Source organism: Phyllobates terribilis, unplaced genomic scaffold, assembly GCF_046119375.1.
Source record: "Phyllobates terribilis strain yellow unplaced genomic scaffold, ASM4611937v1 Scaffold_1__5_contigs__length_1240528914, whole genome shotgun sequence".
NCBI lineage: Eukaryota > Metazoa > Chordata > Amphibia > Anura > Dendrobatidae > Phyllobates > Phyllobates terribilis.
The window spans coordinates 128648444-128668901 of record NW_027362761.1 but is presented as its reverse complement, the minus strand read 5'-3'; the positions used below and the strand labels follow the sequence as shown (position 1 = coordinate 128668901).

The 20458-nt window shown below is 40.7% G+C and overlaps 1 protein-coding gene across 1 annotated transcript in view; it reads right to left on the bottom strand.

Moving 5' to 3' along the window:
• Positions 1-20458, bottom strand: part of IFT74 (intraflagellar transport 74) — a 133146-nt gene that overhangs the window by 65082 nt on the left and 47606 nt on the right. The window contains exons 9-13 of the mRNA XM_073667246.1: positions 17008-17146; positions 9862-9924; positions 5560-5703; positions 3769-3809; positions 151-230 (exon numbers count right to left, since the gene is read on the bottom strand). Coding sequence (XP_073523347.1) covers positions 151-230; positions 3769-3809; positions 5560-5703; positions 9862-9924; positions 17008-17146 — 467 coding nt within the window. The remainder of the gene's footprint in view (positions 1-150; positions 231-3768; positions 3810-5559; positions 5704-9861; positions 9925-17007; positions 17147-20458) is intronic.

The following is a 20458-nucleotide window of genomic DNA, read 5'->3' as shown; positions in this document are numbered from 1 at the left end:
TTTTTAGAACAGCCAAGAAATAAATAGAATTGACGGAGAATATATTGTAACTTTGTTGTGTGCCTCTCCAGTCATTCATCTACAGCAAATATAATGTATAAGATTATATACATAGAACAACTTATATTATATTAAGGTAAATAAAAGTACCTTGGTGCTCTTCCAAATCCATATCCAATCTTCCAAGTTCTTCGTTTAGCTGTTTAGCCTTTTCTTTAATATCTGTTAACCTGATAATAGCCAAAACAAAACGAAGATTAATAAGCTTAACCCCATGTTGACATGGCTATTTTCCATTTTTGCATTTTTTGTTTTTTCCCTCTTCTTCGTCCGAGAGCCATAACTTTTTTTTACTGTTCCGTTGACATAGCCATATCAGGGCTTCTTTTTGTGGGGTGAGTTGTACTTTTGAATGACATCATTCATTTTATATCATGTGATGTACCGGAAAGAGGGAAAAACACTTCAAGTGTGGTAAAATTGCAAAAATAGCGCAATTCCACAACTGTATTTTTATTTACATTGTTACATTTATGGTAAAATTTTCCCTGCAATACGATTCTCCGAAAAAACGTAATTCTGTCTTTTATTTTATTTTTTTTTCTTATTATGCCATTTACGGATCAGGTTAATTAATTTTATATATTGGACTTTTACGGACGTAGTGTTTTTTATTTTAACTTTTATTTTTTTTCATATAATTATATAAAAACAGAGTTTTTTTTTTTTCTTCACTGTATTTGCTAGTCCCCTTAGGGAACTTGAACCTGCAATCATCCGATAACTTGGGCTAAATATAGTAATACCACTGCACTGGTAGGTATAGCAAAAAATAACGGTCTTTAGGTTCAAGGGTCTTCAGTAGACCTCTGGCATGACATGGCAACCTATCAGCACACCGCGATCATGTCAATGACGCACCTACCTGCCTGCACATTGTAAATAAGATTGACATTTAACAGGTTAACAGCTGCGGGCAGAGCCACCCTCCACGTGCGGCTGTTAGAGGCAGGTGGTGGCTGAATATCACAGCCATCATCTGCTGGCAAGGATGTGGGCTTTGTTCCTGAGCCCGCATCAAAGTCAGGGAGCCGGCAAATTTCGTATCTACGTCATAAGTGAATGAAGGTATTTAAGGGGTATTGTCAAGTTGTCTTGAGCAGCTCACAGTTCTTCAAAATATTTTGCCGTCCATTTTCTCCTATTATCCCTTTTGAAAATTGAAAACACGAGGCCAAAGCAACATTTTAGTTGAAAAAATGGTAATTTTCCATTGACTCAGCCCAATGTTATACAATTCTGTGAATCACCTGATGGTTAAAAATGCGGGATGAACTACTCAAGAGGTGTAGTTTTCAAAATTGGGTGACTTGTGGAGGTTTCTGCTGTTTTGGTGTGTCAGGGGCTCTTCAAATGTGACATAGAATCCGCAATCTGTTCCAGCCAAAATTACGCTCCAGAACTCAATTGGCACTCCTTCCCTTCGGACCCTGCCGTGCACCCAAACAGTAATTTTCCACCACATGTAGGGCCACAGGTGTACTCAGGACAAATTGCACAACAAATTGTATGGTCCATTTTCTCCTGTAACCCATGTGAAAATGAAAAATTTGGTGCTGAAGCAAGATTTTTGTGGGAAAAATTATTTTTTTCATTTGCACTGTGGGTTCAAGGTGCTCACTACATCTCTAGATAAGTTCACTGAGGGGTGTAGCTTCCAAAATGGTGTCACTTGTGGGGGGTTCCCACTGTTTAGGCACATCAGGGGCTCTCCAAACGCGACATGGCGTCTATCATCTATTGCAGCCAATTTTGCACTCCAAAAGTAAATTGATGCTCCTTCCTTCCAAGCCCTGCCTTGCGCCAAAACAGTAGTTTTCCACCACATATGGGGTATCAGTGTACTCAGGAGAAATTACACAACAAATCTATACATTTTCCCCTGTTACCCTTGTAAAAATGCTAAATTTGGGGCTAAATGAATATTTTCATGGTAAAAATTAAAGGGAATCTGTCACCCCCTGGGAGATATCAGACCTCTACTATGGCCATACAGGGTATAGAAAAGTAAATCTATACATACCTGTATGGCCCATAGTAGAGGTCTGATTGCAGAGAAAAGTGTTTTTATCACCTTTGTTTTCCACAGCTTTGGCATCTGGGGGACGCCAAGAAATCTCCGCTTATGTGCTTATTTTTCCTCAAAATCCCAGCCTATATGTTTATTTACCATATTCCCCTCCTCCCCTGCATGTCACAGGGCCCTGTGATGTGAACTGTGCTCCCTCACTTCTGGGCATGCGCAAAGCGCCGCTCACATAGAGCGCGCTTTGCTTCATCCCGGCCCCGTCTCTCTGTGCACTGCACCACAAGGTTCTATTGCGCAGACGCCGGGGAGTCACTGTCACTTTCCGGCGCCTGCACAATAGAACCCTGCAGCGCAGAGCACAGGCAGACGGGGCCGGGATGAAGCAAAGCGCACTCTATATGAGCGACGCACTGCGCATGCCCGGGAAGTCAGGGAGCACAGAACACGTCACAGGGCCTTGTGACATGCAGGGGACGGGGGGAATATGGTAACTAAGCATATAGGCAGGGATTTCGCGGAAATAATAAACAGTTAGGCAGGGATTTCTTGGCGTCCGGGGGACGCCAAGGCTGTGCAGAACAGAGGTGATAAAAATACTTTTCTCTCAATCAGACCTTTACTATGGGCCATACAGGTATGTATAGATTTACTTTTCTATACCCTGTATGGCCATAGTAGAGGTCTGATAACTCCCAAGGGGGTGACAGATTCCCTTTAAAATGTTAATTTTTTCTTTCCACATTGCCTTAAATTCCTGTGAAGCACCTGAAGGGTTAATAAAATTCTTGAATGTGGCTTTGAGGACTTTGGGGGTGCAGTTTTTAGAATGGTGTCACTTTTGGGTATTTCATTTTCACATAGGCCCTTCTAAGTCACTTCAAACGTGATGAGGGCCCTACAAAACGGTTTTGTAAATTTTGTTGGAGAAATGAGAAATTGCTGATAAAACTTTAACCCTTCTAACTTCCTAACAACAAAAAAAATTATATTTCAAATTGATCCTGATGTAAAGTAGACATATTAAAAATGTTATTTATTAATTATTCTGTACAGCATGACTAACTGGTTACGGAAATTTGCGCCAAAATTCCAATATTTTCACAAATACACGCAAAAAAATTTGACCTAAATTTACCACTAACATGAAGTACAATGTGTCACGAAAAATCAATCTCAGATTGAAGCGTTCCAGAGTTATTACCTCATATGGGACACTGGTCAGAATTGTAAAATTTGGCTTGGTTAGGAAAATGAAAACAGGTTTGGGGGTGAATGGGTTTAATGTTTCATTTTTTAAACAGCCATAACTTTTTTAATTTTTCCATCAACAAATGAGGCTTGTTCTATGTGGGAGAAGTTGTAGTACTGAATAACACATTTTATCATATAGCGTAAGGGAAATTGGTAAAGAAAAATTCCAAGTGTTGTAAAATTTTGAAAAAACCCACAAAATTCCACCATTGTTTTATTTCTACGGCTTTACTAGTGCAGTAAAAATTATCAGACAATAGGGTAACTGGAACCTGCGACCATTTGAAATCATAGTCTCATATGACTGGATGTCACAGGAGAAATGACATGCTAAGCACGAGGACCTGAAGAAGGCTCCTAGCTGACATAGCAACCCATCAGAGGCCCCAATCATGTTGTTAAAAAATAATCATGAGAAAAACACTTACTGTCGCTCCATACTAGCTATTTCCTGATTATCTTCTTTAACCTATTAAATAATCATAAAAAAAAATGAAGAAATTAAATAATTGTATTCAATATCAAATTAAAAAGTGTATTTCTTTTATATCAGTTTATAACTAGTGATGAGCGAGTATGTTCGGTTAACCCTTTCGGTGAGTATGCTCGGGCGAGTACAGAGTGTCTTCAGCGTGCTCGGGTGTTATGTTTTTGTCGCTCCGTGAACATGATTTGCGACTGTTTCACAGCTTTAATACATCTGAGGAATGCTTAAGAAACAAGCATTCCTCATATGTATTAAAGCTGTCAAACAATCGCAAATCATGCACACGAGAATGATTCAACCATATCACAGAGTACGCTGAAGATACTCGGTACTCGCCCGAGCATACTCGTTGAAAGGGTTAACCGAACATACTCACTCATCACTATTTATAACAGTGACCCTTTTTAGAAGTCAGCTCAGCTTTAGATAATACCTAGTCAGTACTGACTTAAAGGGGTTGCTCCCTTTCAATTAAATGTCTTCCTTGGCTGCACTGCAGTGCAGTTTTCAATATAAAAGAAAACAAAACAAAAACGTGCTGTACTTACCTTCTCTGGGTCCACCAGCGAGTCTTTGCCGTAGTTCCTGGTGTCTGGCATTGGCTGAGCGTTGATATCATGTCGACAGTGCAGCAATATACACGGGGATGCCCCGCTATAGCTGCTAGGGTCGTTAATTAAATTCTGCACTGCCATGGTGCCGTCAGCACTGCAGCCAATGCCAGAAATTTAGAATAAGAACTATGGCGGACACTTGCCGGTGGACCCAGGGTAGGCGAGTACAGCGCTTTTTTTTATTATTATATTATATATAAACATATACAGGGAAAACAACAGGGTGTATATAAATTACACAAGGTAACGCAGTGTGTGTACAGGTATATACACCCTGCTGTATATATACAGATGCAGGGGAGACCTGGGTCTGCAGGTAGAGCTGGAAGCAATCACAGAAACAAAGTGAGCTCTGCTGAATTCAGCCCCTCCCACCCATGTGGCAAGCCCCGCCCACCCATCCGTTTCCAGAGCCCAGAACTGCGGGAGAATCTAGATTGACAAATGTGCTTGATGTGAAGGTCTGCAGATCTCAGGACCTGGAGACATACAGTTCTCTGGTGGCCTCTGCCCATCTCGGGCTCCTATAGACTGACAGGTTTATCTCTATGTGTGTATATAGAGAACTTTGAAAGTCTAGGGGAGCAGGGGCTAGGAAAATCCTTTGGGGACAGGCGATCAGACTAGTCATCTGCGATGCTGAAGTGTTTCTGAGTAAACAATACACGCCTGCAATGACACAGGTAGTGTCTGATTCATACTAAAATTGCCATTTTTCGGTCACAGTACCTACCCAAAAAATGTGTTAGAAAGCCGTCCAAACATGGTATTTACTTAAAAATGGAAAAAAAAAAATATACAAGTTGCTATTGCTAGGTAGTTTTTCCACACAATGAACACCATAAAAATAAGATCCCAAAAATATGGTGGAATTGCATTTTTTTCAATTTCAACCCACTTAGATTTTTTTTCCCCATTTTTCAGTACAATGCATGGTAATCTGAATATTGTCATTGAAAACATCAACTTGTTCAGAAAAAAACAAGCTCTCAAATGGTTATTTACATAGAAAAAAAATGAGTTTAGCAATTAGATGGTAGGGAAAAGTACAGAAGCGGTGTTGTGATGCCATGCACAATTTAGCTCTAGACAACAATGCATTTTTGGTTATCGGATACCTGTTTCAGTAGCTTTTCCCTCTCCTCCTGTGGAGAGACCATACTCTTATCTTCGGCAATAGCTTGGTCTCGGCGAGTTTCTAGTCCATGGAGCTTCTCATGGAGTAATACAGCCTCCTGTTTAATCTGTGAATGTGTCATCTCCTGATGAAAAATAAAAGCAAATTCAATGGGGACAGTGCCGATAATCATGTCTGTAGAGCGCTGTGGGATTAATGGCGCTATATAAGTGAGTGAAATCAATTAATCAAAAACAGCACCCGACAGCAGAACCAAAACTGCTGACAAATAGGAATTTCAGGTAATACCACAAAGTGGTGACTGAAGGCGCGCCACCCCACCCCCATGACTAAAAGCCCGAGCCTGCCCGTAGAAATAAAGATCACTTCCTCCCGGCAGCGGAGCTCTCTGTGCTGGCGCTGGGAACGGTCAAAACGCTATTATGGTGCAGATTGACCCCATATCTGCAGGTTAATAGCGGTTTTTATGTGAAAAGTTCCCCTTAAGTAGATATGTAGCAGAGAAGCCAGTCTGTTCCATGCAAGAGGTTGTGAGTTTGAATCCTGGAATAAACTACATTAAAAAAAAAAGGCTGCTTATAAATAAAAACCGAGAGAGACGCAGGGGAGCCATTCCTCCAATGTCCACCAGATGGCCGAGCTGAACCCGCTGCGCATGCAGTATGTCCGCCTTTGGTTTAATAGGACTATTGAATTAATATAACCATGAACGGTGTATAATATTAGTACTGGCCTATAAATAAAAGATAAATGACTGCATTCTATGGTCCTTCAAGTACAACATATAATTGTAATAAAATATAAGGCACAATGCTAGAAGCGTCTCTATGCATTGCATATGTACATGATGCTATTACGAGCCTGCGTCATCCATGCAGTTAGGGATTGCAAGAAGCTAAAAAGTAAAAGCCTGCTCTATACTGACAGCACCTGCCGAGTAACTGGGGAAAACATACCGTTTCCTTCAGAGCTGCAAGAACATTACACGTTTGCATTTTTAAAAGGAAATAGTCAGGTATAACACGCTGTCCTGTTTACAAAGCACGTTCTACAGATTCATAACATGGGGGTGGAGAGACTGCCCCGTGGATGATAGCCAAGACAAACTTATGACCCCCTATGAGGATCACATGTGCTATTGTAATATTTAAAGAGGTTGTCAGGCCTTAGGCTACAAGTCTGCAGTCACACAATGTGACAGGAGACTTGTTAATCATCGCATCATACCCTATAAGGATTTGCCGGCGCCAGGAGCGTGCAGTCCTGTAACTGCAAGTATGCGATTTGTACACTTCCGGACACATTCTGACTAGACTTGTCTGGGCTCGCTCAATACACTTGCATTGAGCGTGACCGTACATGTCTAGTCAGCATGTGACCACATGTATGCAAATCACATACTTGCGGTCACGCGCCTGCCGTTCCCAGCACTGGAGAAGCCTCACAGCTCAGTTTGCACGATGTGATGATTCACAAGTCTGTAGTCACATTGAGTGACTGCAGACTTGTAGCTTAAAGCCAGGCAACCCCTTTAAGATGTGAGCACAATACTCACTCTAGACTGTCAGGAGAGAGAGCCTAGAGTGGCACGTTAACACCATGCACAACATAGGCTTAGGAGTTCAGTGTGACAGCTGCCTCTGTATGCACGCCCATACAGAAAGGCTGCCAATAAATGAGTCACCCAACCCGCTCAACGGAGTTCAGAAATAGCAGGGATTTACATTCTAAATTGTGACTTCCACTGAAAATATGCAATACCATAACAATCTACATTTTAATTACATAGGTGTGAAATGTACATGTGCATATTCGAGCTGTAAAGAGTAAGTGGAATATTTTCAGGAGCCTTTTTCTGCGTGTGCGTACAAATAATAATTGAATAATTATTAAATGTATCTATTATATAAAAGCAATTAAAGTAACTCTGCAATCAAATGTCCACGGGCAAGAAGAGACATTTTTCGAAAAATATCTAAACCTTGTGTTTGATCTTCAACATCTAATATATTTAAGCACATTCTATAAGCATATTATTACTGCAGGAATTTGTTGGTGCAAATAACCAAATAGAAAGAGTTTAAGTAAATGTCCACTGTAGGAAAGCAGCTGGTAAAGTCTGGGCAGGAGGTATGTGTCACCGAGGTGACTAGCCTCAGTGATGTAAGTCCTGGAGATGAAATATTTCAGCAACAGTAGGTTTTGGCTGGATTTTGGGTCTGTGTGTCTGCGTGTGGGAGGAGGAAAACTCTCTAGTGTTAGACTTGGCCACTCTCTGAAGGAGCTGGACATTGATTTAATATGAGTGAGCCTGCATTGCTGGACATTGACTGCCAATGAAAGGACTGTTTTGTTTTTGTATACCTTTGTGCTGAATAAGGGTGTTTTCTTGTTTTGAGACCTGTGGAAGTTTATGGAAACAATAAACTTTGCCTTGTTGGGCCGGAGACATTGCCTGTGTACGCTAACAGCTGCTCAAAGAGCGTGTATCCCTAAACCACCTATAAACACTATTTTTCCTACATACATCTAATATATTGTGCTAATAATTTTTTTTAAGATGACCTCAAACAAGTCATAAGTCTGATCCAGAACACCAAATTCTGTACATAGACAGAGTTAAAATAAATCTTATGCTGCCCTACAAGAGAGCCTAGGAGCTTATGGCATACTGGTTTATGGCATTGAAAGGAGAGAATGAGCGAGCAAAGATCAGCCCGGCCTCCGCAAGTGACGTCACTTGTAGGGGTGGCGCTGGTCTCTGCTTGTGAGTAATCGCCTTACAATGCACACTGACCGTGCACTCTCTTGCCAGCTCATCACTTCTCATCAGAGCCGGCAAGGGAGCGCATATTGCACAGTGATAAGATCCTACTGAGCAAACGTTGGAAGTGACAACTGAAGCATGCTCAGTAGAGCAGGGACTAGCCCAGCCCCTGAAACGGACGTCCCTGATGATGCTTTGTTTTAGCGTGGGGGCAGAAACTTCGGCAGTGAAAGCAGCCTCTGCTCCTGATGACGACTCGTGTGAGTATTCCAGTATGGACTGGGATTCTCAAATGAGGCATAATCAAACATGAAGCAGTAAAAAAAATAAAGCAGTTAGAGAAGTGAGAGAATGAAAGGGAATTTTTAATTAAAGTATATTAGAAAAAACATTAGATTAGGACATTAAAGAGAGGCATTTGTCAAGATCTGAGGTTGTGGGTTGTATTAATCACATAGGCAGATTAACTATGCAATTCACTTTATTTCTCCAGTCCACGGTCTTACAGCAACTCCAGGTAGATGGCCACAATGCAATGTCCCCAGTCTACAAGATCTCAACCCGCGATCGGTAGTTCCGCTGCCCCTGTACCAGGTGATACCCACTGTCTCCCAACTTTTGGTTGGCCCACAGCTTTTGGTATCTCCAGTCTGTATAGCCTGCAGTCACAGCCTATGTTCCTCCAGACGACGGATACCACGACCGTAGCACGTGTATCCAACTCCAGCCAGCAACAACCCCTCCATTTCCTCATCAGTGTCCTAAATACCCCTTCCCTGGAATTGAGCCTGGCCCTCGGGAAACACCCCCTCTCAAAGCTAACTGTGCATTGGTGGAGGTATTTTCCTCAGGCCGAGCCCCATCATCAAGGACTGCATGTGAGACCCTCTGTGGTGACGGCTCCACTGGGTCTACTATCCTCATGCATATAATGGGACTAGTGACAATGGCTTGACGCCCCTGACACACTAACGGGAGTAATGGAATGACTGCTTTACCTGATTACCAATCTTGTGTCTGGCCTTATGTATGCATAAGATCCAGCCGCAAGTCTTCCTCTGCTTTAGGTCACTGAATAGAAACATTGATTCCTGAGGCTGAACACTTTCCAGGAGAGATTTGTGCCCTTAAATTGACGAGCAAGTGAATAGCTAATAAAACACAGCAAGCAAATCTCTAACACAACAATGAGACCAACGTAACTGGTGCTCCGTGCAGGAAGAAGTCTTAATCCCTTAGAGCTGTGGATTCTGTTCTCTGTGCATTGGTCCAATAGTATTTAGTCTGTGACCAGCTCCTCACAGCATTTAATATTAAAAATGTGTTCGTTTCGGACCAACCTTTAACAGTAAGGTTCTCTTAGGTTCCTTGTAGGAGAAAAATATTACTAGACCATCAGCTGCATTCAGGTAAAGTTAAAACCTGACATTACAGGCTTTATTATTTGATTCACTGGATGTAAAATCAATACACTTTCTGCACAAAAATGAGTATACAGATTTATAAAGTACTTACAAGTTCCAGAGCTTCTTTCTTCTCATTGAGTGAGTCAAGTTCCTTCTGCTGTATTTCCAAATCCTACAAGTAACAAATATAAGGAAGACCATGAATATTGCTTGTATTGTGGCGACGTACGCTAATTAATCAAAATCTTTATTGGCTACATCTCTGCAAGCTGATGGAAAGTCAGTAAGGTAAAAGAAAAAGATCAGAAAGACATCTCCTTCCCACACAGGGACGCATGACCGAGAGAAATCCAACATGTTGGATGCTTCTTTCCTGGGACATCGGACATTTATGGACTACTAGGGTGAAACATTAGATTGGTCCGATCTTTTGATAAATATTAGACAACCATAATTGGCCAACAAAAACATGATATATAAAAGGGGTGGATCACTGGCCAACCTTGGACAGCATATCCCCCCATACACAAACCATTAACTGTCAATAGAACCTGAAAGCAAAATAGGAGAATGAGACAGACTACTAGGTATAAATATAGAAAACACTTTATTAAATTGTGGTACTTAGAATAAGACAGGACAGTTTATAAGGTGGATGCAGAGATATAAAACAGTTTGATATCTAACAACTGGTCAGTCACACAAGTATAATTGCATTTAGCTTATTTCAAATAAATGTACCAAGGTATTTATGCAGCCTATCACAATCACATATATTCATGATCTCACGTAAATGCTCAGTGCCCCATTGGCCTACAATAGGACATCATTAATTAAATAAATAGAAAGTGCATATTGACATAGCAATTAGTATAAATTAGAGAGGCACAAAAGCACCAGGGGGATCATGGGACAGACCGCAAACAAATGGTGGACAAGATCTTGCTAAACGCAATGTGGTGACCGGAATGCTTACCAGGGGTGGGAAGGCGGTAAGATCAAAAAAATGCGCCCGACGAGCGTTTCGCGGCACCGATAAATATGTATTGCCTGCTAACCCTCTTAAAAGGGATATTTCATGACCATCCACAAGATAGGCATTAATAGTAGATCAGAGGGAGTCTGACACCTGGCGGACCCAAACACCTGCTTTTTGCTCCGGCATCAGCCAGTTATAAGCAATCTGAATGGGGCTGCTAAGCACAGCTCTGTTCTAAGTGTGGTGGCGACGGTTTATTCCTTTGCATAGAAGCTATGCTACAGGAGTCTGCAACGTCCAGCAGCAGCCGCTACACTTAGAATGGAGCTGGCTACTGGTGGAGGAACAAGACAGATGGTTTGGGGGAAGCACGGTGGCTCAGTGGTTAGCACTGCAGCCTTGCAGTGCTGGGGTCTTGGGTTCAAATCCCACCAAGGACAACATCTGCAAAGAGTTTGTATGTTCTCCCCATGTTTGCGTGGGTTTCCTCCGGGTTCTCTTGTTTCCTCCCACACTCCAAAGCCATACGGATAGGGAATGTAGATTGTGAGTGCCGATAATAACAATAAAAAAAATCTGCTATTGATTTCCTATCCTGTAGAAAGATCATCAAATACCTATGCCTGGATAGCCCATTTAACTACACAGTCAATTTTCATCTTAAAGAGGGCCTTTCACAAATTTTAGCATTCTAAACTGTACATTCCTGCACACAATAGAAGGAATGCAGAAGAAAACATTTTTTCACATTTTTTTCTTTGCTCGGTTGTGGAGATACATGGCGCCATCAATTTCTGCTGCCAATTTTGTTATTGTTCAACAGGGCGTTTCATTTCTTTCAGCTCTAGGGACTTTAAACCTACTATGACGCTTTCCAATCAGAAAAAGGCAGCATCATTCTGACCTTCTCTATGGAATATCCATAGAGAAGGTCAGAACTGTGCCAACATGGTCACTCGAGCCATCACGCAGTGACATTTCAGACAAAGTATATGTTAAAGGTCCGGGGACCGTAGTCAAACACTAGTCTGGCTCCACCCATGGCTAGCTTTTATCAGCACTGGAAAAGGCTGGCTTTTTATAAAGAAGTATATAAATGTTTACAGTATATAAACACTTCATTGTTTCAGAGAAAACGATACCTGGCTAGAATTGTGCAGCCAGGCTCCGATTCATGAGGTCTGCAGTTTTAGGCAGCAAGAATCAGGCGACAGGTTCCCTTTAAGGTGAGAGCAGCAGTGATCAGAGCTTAGCTCCAGTCTCAGCCAGCACAGGCAGATACTGTACAACACAGCTGGCGTTGGTCGAGTATGGTGCAGGCTCAGCTCTTGAGCCCAAGTAATACACCCGAACGCACCAAACATGTATAGCTGAGGTCGGGAAGGGGTTAAGCCATCATTCTGTACTAAGGTATGTATAAATTGTTGTAAGATTCCTATAATTTTTATTGAGTGGTGAACAATGAATAAAGATAGTGTCAATGATTTCTGTCTTTTTACTCCAATCACTTGGGAGTTTTCTACGTTTTACTATTCTCACACAAAAACTGGGGATTCGCCATATTCCGAGACGCACTATTTTTTTTTTGTCCAGTTGTGTGAGGGCTTTTTTTCTGGGACAAAATGTCGTTTTCACTTGTGCCATTTTTGTGTACGTACGTCTTTATCACTTTTTGTGATGCTGGGTGAGCAAAATCCAGCACTGTTTTTCTATTTTTTTTATTTCTTCCAGTGAGCATCCAATGGGATAAATAATAGTCATTAAATAATAAATAATCATTATAATGATACCCAATTGATATAATCTTTTTACTACTTTTGCACAAGAAAAGAATTTAACAAAAATAATTATTTTTCTTTGCACCATGTTTCAAGTGCGGTAACTTTTCATTTTTTCATTTATAGAGCTACATGGGGGGCTTTTTTTGTGTAATACGCTGTATTATTTATTGGTATCAAATTGGAGTATTTACAACTTTTTGTTCAGTTTTTTTTTCTTTTTTTGTGAGGTGCGATATTCAAAATGGTCAATTCTGACATTGTTTTTTCCACTTTTTTTTTGTGGTGTTCAAAGTGCGTGATAAATGATGATATATTATTATAATACATATCACTATGGACGCGGCAACACCAAATATCTGAGACTTTTATACCATGTTTATTTTTTTCAGATTAAACCATTTTTTATGAGAATTGGGATTTTGGGGAGTGTGTTTTTACATTTTTTCAAACACTTAAACATTTTCTACAATATATCTTAATCCCCAAGAGAACTTTAACATGCGATTTTATGGTCACATTAGTAATACAGTGCGCTACTTAAGTAGTCCCAGGCATTACCCTGTCAGTGCTTGACTGACAGGTGGCCTATTAGACCTCACATCTGGTGGGTTCCAATAAGTTGCAGATCCGGAAGTTTTTTTTCAAGCCTCCGCTTGTCATAGCAACCCGTCAGCACCCTGCGATTGTGCTATAGGAGTGCAATAGTTGAGGAATACGGTGGTTCAAAGATCCAATCAAACACAAAGGTGAAGCATGAATGCGGTTTATTGTGTTAACGCGTTTGAAGGTTTTCAAACCTCTTCATCAGGACCAAACCACAATGAATCATATGTGTATGCCGCATTATTTTTCATGCTGACTATTAATTTTTGTAGATTTTTTTAGATATTTAAATTTTTCTGCTGCGAATTTTGAACATGTGCACATATCCTAATAAGAAATTCTTAGTTACTGGGGGATCTACTGATTAAGTTACTTATCTTTTTGCTAGAGTTGTGAACAAACAAAACCCAAGATAAAAACATAAGAAATACTCTGCAGTAAATAAACAAACAACAATAGTGTATGATTGGTTAAACATAATTTTGATCTAAAGAATGTAAAAGCCATCCCAGTGTGTCACGGTGACCCTATTGATGTTTATTTACTGCAGGGTATTTGCTTATGTTTTTATTGTGGGTTTTGTCTGTTTAGTGGCCAGTTTGAAATACATGCTGCATGCACACCAATGTATATTCCACTCTTCTTCAGGTTTTTATGTTTCAGTTTTTTTGCACTTTGTGCAAATAAAGGTGTGGCCTCTTCTTTCTTTGAGCTGGACATTATATTCATGTAGTTCCCCATGGCTGCATGTTTCAGTCTTTCTCAGCCCTTTTCCACATTTCGTCACTTGACATATGGTAAGGTTTTAATACTAGACGTCAGGAACATCCTGAGTAGGGTCACCTTGACGTGGTGGGATGGCTTTTACATTTTTTTTAATCAAAATTATGTTAAATAAGCACCCTATATTATTTTCATGCACTATTGCTATTTATTCATTTACTGCAGTGTATTTGCTTATTATGTTTTTATCTTGGGTTTCTGTCTGTTTAGTGGCCAGTGTGAACAAACGCTTACATGCTGCATGCACACCAACTTATATTCCAGTCCATCTCTTTAGGTTTTTTGTTTTAGAGTTGAGAGCAGTTACAGAGAACATCTCTCACACTGGAGGACCTGACTTCTGTTATTACATATACACCTCATATAGAAGAATGGGCTCAGACTAATGCTTAGGTTCCTCTGTGGTAGTGCTACAAATAAATGAAACACTTAATGCCAGGTTTTCAGATAAATTACAGCTGATTGCTAGGGAGTCACCACATGGGGACACTCTGCAATCAGTAGATCATCATGGAACCTTTCAAATAAGTAGGAATTGTCCAAACAATATCTTTAATAAGGGAATACAATCTATTTTTTATTAGTACAAGGGAAAATTGGGTTACAGCAAATATGCCTACCAACGCAGTTATTAGTTCCTGTGGTTCTATCACCCAGACTTTCCAAGTTACTTAATTTGGTGTTTGATCTAATTAGTTCTGCAATCTGGGAATCAATATCCTCTTAATAAGATTAGCCCTATCTGGAAGAGGCTGCGTAAAATTACACTACATTGTGAAAGGTGTTTTCTTGAAATACAAAAAAATAAATAACTTAAGAAAATGCCATTAAAAATAAATTCCTAAACAACTATAAATAGCAAATCACTTTTGATTGGTCTACAGAATTAATAACTATAGAATTAAAACGTCAGATGCCTTGTTATACTGACAGAATCCTGTCCTACAATGTTTACAGGACAAATGACTGAGCATGTGCAGTAGAGAGCTGCGCTGCTGTCATCTACAGAGTGTGGTATAGGTTATAACAAGATCACAGCAGATGCTCAGCATTCAGAAAGACAGGGTGGACAACAGTGTGAGCAGCCTCTTCTTATCTCTGCACTATGGTATCTCCAGCATTAGGTCAGAAAGACAGGGTGGACAGCAGTGTGAGCAGCCTCTTCTTATCTCTGCACTATGGTATCTCCAGCATTAGGTCAGAAAGACAGGGTGGACAGCAGTGTGAGCAGCCTCTTCTTACCTCAGCACCCTGGTATCCTCAGTAGTAAATCAGAATATTCATTAAGAGCACATGCTCCTGTATGTTATTTGAGGAGGACCTTCCTACTGCACATGCTCATGCCCCTTCACGACCTTGGGTTTTCCGTTTTTGTTCCTTCTTTCCAGAGCCATAACTTTTTCATTTTCAAGTCAATATGTCCGTGCGAGGGCTTGTTTTTTGTGGGACGAGTTTTACTTTTGAATGACACCAGTGATTTTACCATATTGTGTACTGGAAAATGAGAAAAAATTTCAAGTGCGGTGAAATTGCATAAATAGTTGTTTTTTTTTTTACCATGTTCACTAAATGCTAAAACTGACCTGCGATTATGATTCTCCAGGTCATTACGAGTTTGTAGATACCAAACATGTATAGGTTCTTTTTTATTTTAAGTGGTGGAAAAAAAATCCAAAGTTTGAAAAAAAAAAAACAATGGGGCCATTTTCTGAGACCCGTAGCGTCTCCATTTTTCGTGATCTGGGGTCGGGTGAGGGCTTATTTTTTGCTCGCCGAGCTGACGTTTTTATTGATACCATTTTGGGATAGATACGATGTTTTGATCGCCCGTTATTGCATTTTAATTCTGGCGTTTTGTTACGCTGTTTACCAGTCGGATTAATTATTTTATATATTGATAGATCGGGCGATGCTGAACTCGGCGATACCAAATATGTGTATTTTTGATATTTTTTATTTGGAATGGGGCGAAAGAGGGGTGATTTGAACTTTTATATTTTTAAAAACATATATATATTTTTTTTACTTGCTTCAATAGTCTCCATGGGAGACTAGAAGCTGCGATTGTCTGATCGCCTGTGCAACACACAGCAGGGCTTTAGCCCTGCTATGTGTTGCAGAAATGCTCATCTGCTATGAACGCCGACCGCTAGGCGGCTATGACAACCTCTCCTGCAGACCCCAGGTGGTCACGCTAATCCATCGGCGCCCTGCGATTATGTGACAGGCGCGTCGATGGGTGGGTTTTATGACGCGCTTCTGGCATGGCCATGCTAAATGCTGCTGTCGGAGTTTGACAGAGGCATTTAACATGTTAACAACAACGGGTGGATCGCAATTCCACCCGCAGAAGTTAGGGGCACATGACAGCTGATCAGATCAACTGTCATGTGCATGAAAACATGCGGACTCAGCGCCGAAGCCCGCATGGAGTGCAGGGACACGACCTATGACGTATGGATACATCATAGGTTGTGAAAGGGTTCATAGGACAACTGTCTAACTGTACCTTAGTGTAACAAGTTGGCGGCCATTTCAATTCTACAGTGATTATTATAATAGATAAAATGAGTGTGAATTGTTAATTAAACATATTTCCGAATATGTTAACTATTACATTCCTTGAGGTATTAGTTTTTTCCATTTTCAGAGAACAAATTTGAAGTTATAACTTATAAAAAAAGTTTGTGGTGTATTGATTATGCGGTTTATTCTTTAAGCTACCTACAGCACACAGTTGTGTGATTAGATCCAGGGGCATTACCAGTGTGAGACATGTAATGACTGACAGTCGGTTATCCTGATCTACATGTCTCACACCGGTAATGCCCGCTTTCACGTAAAATAATTACTGGAGGCAGATTCTCATGCAAATCGGTGCACGGCCCATAGTGCTGAACAGCTCATTTACATATCATAAAAGTGTGGATTTCTCTAGAATAAAACATCAGATCATCGGATATCAAGGTCTAATTTTATTCAACTTTTTAGGACCTGAATGCCTATATCGGTGACTTACTGACAAAATTACCTTTAATCGTTTTTGTAGTTTTAATGTTCAAATGTATGAAATAGTTAATACATTTTCAAGTCTCCTTAAGAGTGTCACCTTTAAAAGCTGCTCATTCTTTGCCTTCATAGTGAAGTATACGGCTTGCTTCTCCTCTGGCATATTTTTAATAATGCCTTCAGCGGCTCGTTTCTCGTGTTCAATGTCCTCCTCCACAGCTCGGATCTGATCTTCCTTCCTGTAACACAATAAAACAATCAATAATTGTACATACTGATAAAAAGACAGAAAAGCATGTTACTGAGTGTACCGACAAGATAAAATCCTCAAAGCAAAGCTCTTTATCGCTTATGATAGCAACTTTTGACTAGCAAGCTGTTGTGATGATGTTAGATGATATCTGTCATATTCATTCACTGTACAGCACTTAATTTAGGGACTGCTAAACATTAAATGCCTGGAAATAGCTCTATAGAGATCTAGATCATATCAGAAAATTAGGATCTAGACAAATCTCACTCCACACAAACAACCATAGTACAATTCCCCATACATTATATCCAGTTTTCAGATAAAGCAGGGATGTCAAACTCAAATACACAGAGGGCAAACATTAATAACTTGGACAAAGTCACTGTTCAACCCTGCTATTTATTAAAAAAAGGTCTAAAATTAGGCTGCGTGCCCACGTTGCATATTACAAGCGTATATGCTGCGGAATTTCCGCAGCGTAAACGCTTGTAAAACGCATGTACAGTACAGACCAAAAGTTTGGACACACCTCATTTAAAGATTTTTCTTTATTTTCATGACTATGAAAATTGTACATTCACACTGAAGGCATCAAAACTATGAATTAACACATGTGGAATTATATACTTAACAAAAAAGTGTGAAACAACTGAAAATATGTCTTATATTCTAGGTTCTTCAAAGTAGCCACCTTTTGCTTTGATGACTGCTTTGCACACTCTTGGCATTCTCTTGATGAGCTTCAAGAGGTAGTCACCGGAAATGGTCTTCCAACAATCTTGAAGGAGTTCCCAGCGATGCTTAGCACTTGTTGGCCCTTTTGCCTTCACTCTGCAGTCCAGCTCACCCCAAACCATCTCGATTGGGTTCAGGTCTGGTGACTGTGGAGCCCAGGTCATCTGGCGTAGCACCCCATCACTCTCCCTCTTGGTCAAATAGCCCTTACACAGCCTGGAGGTGTGTTTGGGGTCATTGTCCTGTTGAAAAATAAATGATGGTCCAACTAAATGCAAACCGGATGGAATAGCATGCCGCTGCAAGATGCTGTGGTAGCCATGCTGGTTCAGTATGCCTTCAATTTTGAATAAATCCCCAACAGTATCACCAGAAAAGCACCCCCACACCATCACACCTCCTCCTCCATGCTTCACGGTGGGAACCAGGCATGTAGAGTCCATCCGTTCACCTTTTCTGCGTCGCACAAACACATGGTGGTTGGAACCAAAGATCTCAAATTTGGACTCATCAGACCAAAGCACAGATTTCCACTGGTCTAATGTCCATTCCTTGTGTTCTTTAGCGCAAACAAGTCTCTTCTGCTTGTTGCCTGTCCTTAGCAGTGGTTTCCTAGCAGCTATTTTACCATGAAGGCGTGCTGCACAAAGTCTCCTCTCAACAGTTGTTGTAGAGATGTGTCTGCTGCTAGAACTCTGTGTGGCATTGACCTGGTCTCTAATCTGAGCTGCTGTTAACCTGCAATTTCTGAGGCTTGTGACTCGGATAAACTTATCCTCAGAAGCAGAGGTGACTCTTGGTCTTCCTTTCCTGGGGCGGTCCTCATGTGAGCCAGTTTCTTTGTAGCGCTTGATGGTTTTTGCAACTGCACTTGGGGACACTTTCAAAGTTTTCCCAATTTTTTCGGACTGACTGACCTTCATTTCTTAAAGTAATGATGGCCACTCATTTTTCTTTACTTAGCTGCTTTTTTCTTGCCATAATACAAATTCTAACAGTCTATTCAGTAGGACTATCAGCTGTGTATCCACCAGACTTCCGCACAACACAACTGATGGTCCCAACCCCATTTATAAGGCAAGAAATCCCACTTATTAAACCTGACAGGGCACACCTGTGAAGTGAAAACCATTTCCGGTGACTACCTCTTGAAGCTCATCAAGAGAATGCCAAGAGTGTGCAAAGCAGTCATCAAAGCAAGAGGTGGCTACTTTGAAGAACCTAGAATATAAGACATATTTTCAGTTGTTTCACATTTTTTTGTTAAGTATATAATTCCACATGTGTTAATTTATAGTTTTGATGCCTTCAGTGTGAATGTACAATTTTCATAGTCAAGAAAATACAAAAAATCTTTAAATGAGAAGGTGTGTCCAAACTTTTGGTCTGTACTGTATATCCGCACCCCATGGTCCCCAATGGCATTCCGCAATGTCAATGCCTATGCTGCAGATTTTTCCGCAGCGTATATGCTGCGGTCAGAAATCCGCAGCATGTTCATTAATTTTGCGGAAGCGCAGCGGAATCAATGTGCGGATGGTACCCAAGTCTGGAGGAGAGGAGACTCTCATCCAGACCTGGGTACCAAAGAACCTGTAAAAAAAAGAATAAAATAAAGTTTATACTTATCTTCTGATGTTTTCCCTCCGTCGAGCTGTTGTGTGAAGGACCTGCCACGTCATTGAGTCATGTGACCCATCACATGACTCAATGACTTCACCGCAGGTCCTGCACACAAGAGCGTGAGCCGCTCAAGACTCCGGACGGGGCAGAGAATGCATCGGAAGGTGAGTATAAACTTTATTTTTTTATTTTTTACCATTCTGATTCTTTTTTTTTAACTATTACTTGGTCACACTATATAAATCCATGCCGGTTGCATGGATTTATATAGTGTGAACAAGTTGTCAAGCACTTTTCCAAGTGATGCTTAAATCACTTGGAGAAGTGCTTGATAACCCGCATGCGGAAATGCATGCAAAGACACTGCAAAGACGCCTCACAAACGCTTCTAACTGGCGGGAAAACCGCATGTAAAATCCGCATGCGATTTTCCCGCCAGGGAGAAGCGTAAAAAATATGCTTCAGTTCCGCAACGTGGGCACTTAGCCTTAAGGAAGTTTTTCCTTATCATCAAATATAATGATGAAACTTTTCATATGGAAAAAACTTAAAGGGCTTGTCCCACGAACAAAATACATTTCAATTATTAGATCTTAAAATAAAATTGACACATAATACAGTATAGTCCTCCATACCCCACATAGTCTTCCATACAGTATAATAGGCCCTACATAGTCCTCCATACAGTATAATGGGCCCCACATAGTCCTCCATACAGTATAATGGGCCCCACATAATCCTCCATACAGTATAATGGGCCCTACATAGTCCTCCATACAGTATAATAGGCCCTACATAGTCCTCCATACAGTATAATGGGCCCCACATAGTCCTCCATACAGTATAATGGGCCCTTCATAGTCCTCCATACAGTATAATGGGCCCTACATAGTCCTCCATACAGTATAATAGGCCCTACATAGTCCTCCATACAGTATAA